We start from the raw sequence: 4,580 nt of genomic DNA, 5'->3' as shown, positions 1-4,580 counted from the left end.
CATCACCAGCCCACTGTTTTAGTTCTTTTAAGATTCAGCACTTTGTGGTGCGTAATCTGAGCTGTACTTACGAGGAGGAACGCCCCGATTGTGACGAAAATCTTGATGTGCGCATCGGCGACATTGCCACCGGCATCACGCTGTCTATTCTCTTGCTTCATACGTTTGGAGTCTGATTGTCGGCATGCGTTTTAGTGCAGGCTATAGTGCAACCGACTTTAAATATAATGCTCTGTATCGAAAACTGCGGCAAAATAGCTAAAGGCTATTTTAAGGCAGTGTGCGGCAAAATAGCAAAAGGATATTTGGGCGGTCATACTGCGGCAAAATAGCTAAAGGCTATTTTAACGCAGTGTGCGGCAAAATAGTAAAAGGCTATTTTGCCGAACATAGTGCGGCAAAATAGCTAAAGGCTATTTTACCGCAAAAACTGCGGCAAAATAGCCACTTCGCAGATATAATTAGCTGTTTGAAAACTTGGCTGTTGCCTCTAGGTTGGTGTTAGCCGTAGCAATGGACACATGCTTATTATTACGATTTGCTTTGCATTACGATGATTATGACGCACTATGCAGGCGTTTCTCTCGTAGCAGTAATTGTAACTTCGTGTCACGAAGGGCTAACAACGACATCGCGACAACATTTCATTGAACTTTGGTGTCCAAAGAAAATTTCTACGCGCGCTTTCTGCACATTTTCCGAAACGTAATGCTGCGATATTCTGCAGTGGCAAGCTTACCTGATTTTTGCGATTTCAAGCTTTATTTACGTCCTTCTTTGCCTGACTTCCCTAAAGTTCCATTGTGAAACCACGCTCGGAAATTTTCCGTTATCATGTCTTGGAACTTAATTCCACCATCCTCGGATTCGGTAAATCGCGCTGGCATCGCGAAGATCAGTGATGGAATGCGGCACGTATTAGCCAGTGCCGATTTGAGCGATGTCCAGTTCGCAGTCGGACAAGACTATGGTGCATCGAAGACGTTTTTAGCGCACAGGTGAGTCCTCTCTGTTATTTTACTCTGCCTGTCACGCTGATCCAGGATGTGGAATCCATCCGCCTGATGAACATTACTCTAATTGCCCATTTTATCGTGCAGACTCATCCTGAGTAGCCGCAGCGATGTGTTCGACACCATGTTCTACGGAAGCGTGCCAGAGAACTGTGCAGATCCCATCGACATCCCGGACATTCACCCAGAAGCGTTCGCTAATATGCTCAGGTGTGCCTATCATATAGTATTTCGGTAACATTCTGCGCAGCGAACATCACTAATCGCAGCACGTCCTTTGCAGTTACATCTACACCGATGCCGTGAAGAACTTCACCTGGGAAAACGTCTTCCACATAATGAGCTGCGCGGACAAGTACGACCTACCCTTGCTGGTGGCTAGCTGCGCCAACTTTATTCAGAAGAAACTCGATTACTACAAAGCTGCGTTTTCTATTTCACATACACATTCACCTTCGTTGCTGTGCATAGCCACCCCAGCTTTACACAGTGGTCACCCGTACAACCCGTAACATATAGATATCAGAGCTTTCTGATTTCTAATAAAATTTGATAAAGTATTTATCCGCATTAATAATTTAGCCTTATTAGATTTAAAAGTTGTTACTAGTAATAGACTATTAGTGATTGTCAATTTAGTAATTACGATTAGTAATTAATATTAGTGACTACAATTAGTAATGCACCATTGCACAATTGTAGTCATGTCTAGGCTGCGTTACTGTAATTACTAATTAATTAAGTCTAATTACATTAACTAATAACGCGTATTAATCGACCGAAGCGTAGCGAAGGTTTTCTATGTTCAGCGTTTATGAAAAAAGGGGTGTCCGTCGGTCACCGCCACTTGATGCACACATGCGCAGGTTTATTATCAAATGCACATATGCGCGCTGGCCGTATATACTCGAGCCGCAAGCAAACTATGGTGTCCGTCGGTCACCGCCACTTAATGCATATATGCGCGGGTTTAGTATCAAATGCGCATATGCACGCTGGCCGTATATACTCAAGCCGAAAGCAAACTATGGTGTCCGTCGGTCACCGCAACGTAATTCACCGCAACGTAATTCACACGTGCGCAGTTGCCTTTTCTGTCAAATTCCTACATGCGCCGTGGCCGTATATACACCCACCTTATATATTTTGGTGGTATCCGTCCGTCAGTCACCGCATCAAAAGTGAAAAGGCACAGTGGCCGTTTATTGTCGCGCTACATATGAATTGTAATGACAGTACATTGGTCACCGCCACCGAATGCACACATATGAACGGTGGTATTTGTTACCGTCTGCAGTCTGCGTACACATGCGACGTGACCGTATAAACTCGCAACCGATGGTATCCGTCCGTCGGTCACCACATACAAAATAGAAAGGGCTCAGTGGCCGTTTATACTCACGGGCCACGGCTATCGCCAGCCGTGGTGTCATTTGTCTGGTACCGATGCCCTTTGGCTCCTTTGCTATACATATTTACAAACAATATTCAATACTATGAATTATCACCATTCAAATATCAGACAATTTGAGCAAACTTGGGCAGCAGAAATATTAATGGCCAGATTATGGCAATAGCCGTTCCGTAGTCCGTCAACGAGACGGCTGTTGCAAACTGCCGCATTTCTCCCAAATTGCTCAATTTGCTAAAATTGCTTTTGAATACTTTAGCCGCTCGATGATGTCAGAGGCCCACGACTGCGCCTGGTGCGTACGGTCCACACAGGACGTACTTGCACCCATTGCTTGCCGTTATCGCCTCTCTCGCTGTACGTACGTGTGCTGCTGCACTGCACTCATCCGCTGAAGCGGACATACGCAGCGCACACACTGAGCCACACTTGCTCTCTCGTTCCTCTCTCGCAGTATGACTCAGCGTTCATACGCTCGCGTTGGATTGAGCCCAGTCTGCGCATCATCATACAGCTGATGGCACACAGCACGTGGTTGCCGCCAGTTGCTTCTTTCACGCCATCAGACGCTCAAGAACCTTGTTAGCATCCACTTGCTAGATTTAGCGATCAGTGCTTTGTTCTTGCTTTCCTGCTATTACGCAGCATTGTTCCCCGTTTATTTGTACAATAAAGCTCACTCGTGATCTCCTCGTGCTTGTCTGTTACATGGTAGCAGCATCTTTTCTGGTTTTCCTTCCTACGGAACCTTTGAGGAGACGGTGAAGGCTTGAATTACGGAGAACTCATGAGGAACCTGAAAGTCACTGTCAGATAGATTGCTGAAGCAATCTCTGCCTTGACTTTGATCGGACTGATCGCATCGTCTTACAGCTGAGGAAAACGAGGATCACTGAAGTGATTCTTACCCAGCTGGTGAGCACAGCTTCTTCGTCTCTTCCACATTGAAGAGTACATTCCCAACAGCACGGACACTTTCTTCTCCCAACTGACGGATCGGACTCGAACGAGAGTCTGCAGCGCGCACGGATTAATCCAATAATACGGGGACCATCGGTTTGAACACCGACCCGCAACTTTACTCGCGGATTTCAGCTCGGAAACGACGGATTTCCGACCTCGGACGGAGGAAATCGACCAGAACCGACACCGACACCGACACTGGTAAAGTCACGGTTATAGGTCGATTTTAGCCGAAACTAGATCGGCATTTCACTTTCTAACGGTAGAAAACGATTTCTATCCGTAAAATTTAACTTTCTAACGGTCAAAAAGTAACTTCCGACGGAGAGACCGACTCGGATTTTCATTTTTGGTCGAGAACCGACCTGCTAGGTCAACGAACCTGTCTAGACAGTTAGACAAAGGCTAACCGGCAACAGGTCGGAAACTCTCTTGTTTTTGATTTCTAACGGTCTTTCGACCATCAGAAAATTTTCTTAATTAACAAAACTAATTTCTAACGATTAAAAACTTAAAAATCCGACTAAATAAACTTTCTAGCCGACCAAAAATAATTTGTTTTTCTCGCGGAAAATAGCGCGAAAATTCTTGAACTTCCTTGTGACGTCATAACGACCGCTTATCAGTACTTAAGAAGCAGCCAATCAGCGTGCAGGGGAAAGTGCCCATAGCTTAATATAGGCGTGATTCATCGTTTTTTGTAACTTTTGCACGCGGCTCGCATTCTGTGACGTAGGCAGAGGTGCAAGACCACTTAACCTGTTACGTCACACTGGTCAGCACAGTAACATAGGACGTACTACACCGTACTACTATTACGTACTGTACTGTACCATAGTACTGTATATTAACCCTGTGTACTGAGTCACCAATAGACACATCAACAACAACAACAACATCTCACCGGACGTTCCCGACACTCGGAAGTTCCTGAACCAAAAGACGTTCCTGATTTCATCGAACATCTTCACACAGAAGATTGTTCGATTTTCTCTTTCTAACCGATAAAACCTTTAAGGCTCCACCAGAGCCGACCTGACTCGACAACAATGTCGAATCCCCGAGAAAATGAGTACGCGAGAAAGTTCAACACGGACTATTCTCGGTGTGCGAACATGACCGGGAAGTACTCACTTCGGTATGCCGGTCAAGACAAAAGTCAGCCGTCCTCAAACGACTCGACTAAGTCGGCC

The 4,580-nt window shown here is 45.5% G+C and overlaps 1 protein-coding gene across 1 annotated transcript; it reads left to right on the top strand.

Annotated features, from left to right (window-relative positions):
• Window positions 1–477: 477 nt before the first annotated feature.
• Window positions 478–1,541, top strand: LOC129591808 (BTB/POZ domain-containing protein 6-like). Its single transcript, XM_055487627.1, has 3 exons — window positions 478–998; window positions 1,101–1,223; window positions 1,297–1,541. Exons 1-3 carry the CDS (start codon window positions 835–837, stop codon window positions 1,523–1,525), a joined length of 516 nt encoding a protein of 171 aa, XP_055343602.1. The 5' UTR covers window positions 478–834; the 3' UTR covers window positions 1,526–1,541.
• Window positions 1,542–4,580: the final 3,039 nt, after the last annotated feature.

Source organism: Paramacrobiotus metropolitanus, unplaced genomic scaffold (assembly GCF_019649055.1).
Source record: "Paramacrobiotus metropolitanus isolate TYO unplaced genomic scaffold, Prichtersi_v1.0 Parri_scaffold0000048, whole genome shotgun sequence".
Lineage (NCBI taxonomy): Eukaryota > Metazoa > Tardigrada > Eutardigrada > Parachela > Macrobiotidae > Paramacrobiotus > Paramacrobiotus metropolitanus.
Note: the sequence above shows the minus strand (reverse complement) of the source record. Positions and strands in the feature narration are given on the sequence as shown.

Coding starts and splice junctions, on each gene's coding strand:
- LOC129591808 (XM_055487627.1), top strand. CDS start 835: ATGTCTTGGAACTTAATTCCACCATCCTCGGATTCGGTAAATCGCGCT. Junction 999..1,100: donor AAGACGTTTTTAGCGCACAG/GTGAGTCCTCTC, acceptor TTTATCGTGCAG/ACTCATCCTGAGTAGCCGCA. Junction 1,224..1,296: donor GCGTTCGCTAATATGCTCAG/GTGTGCCTATCA, acceptor CGTCCTTTGCAG/TTACATCTACACCGATGCCG.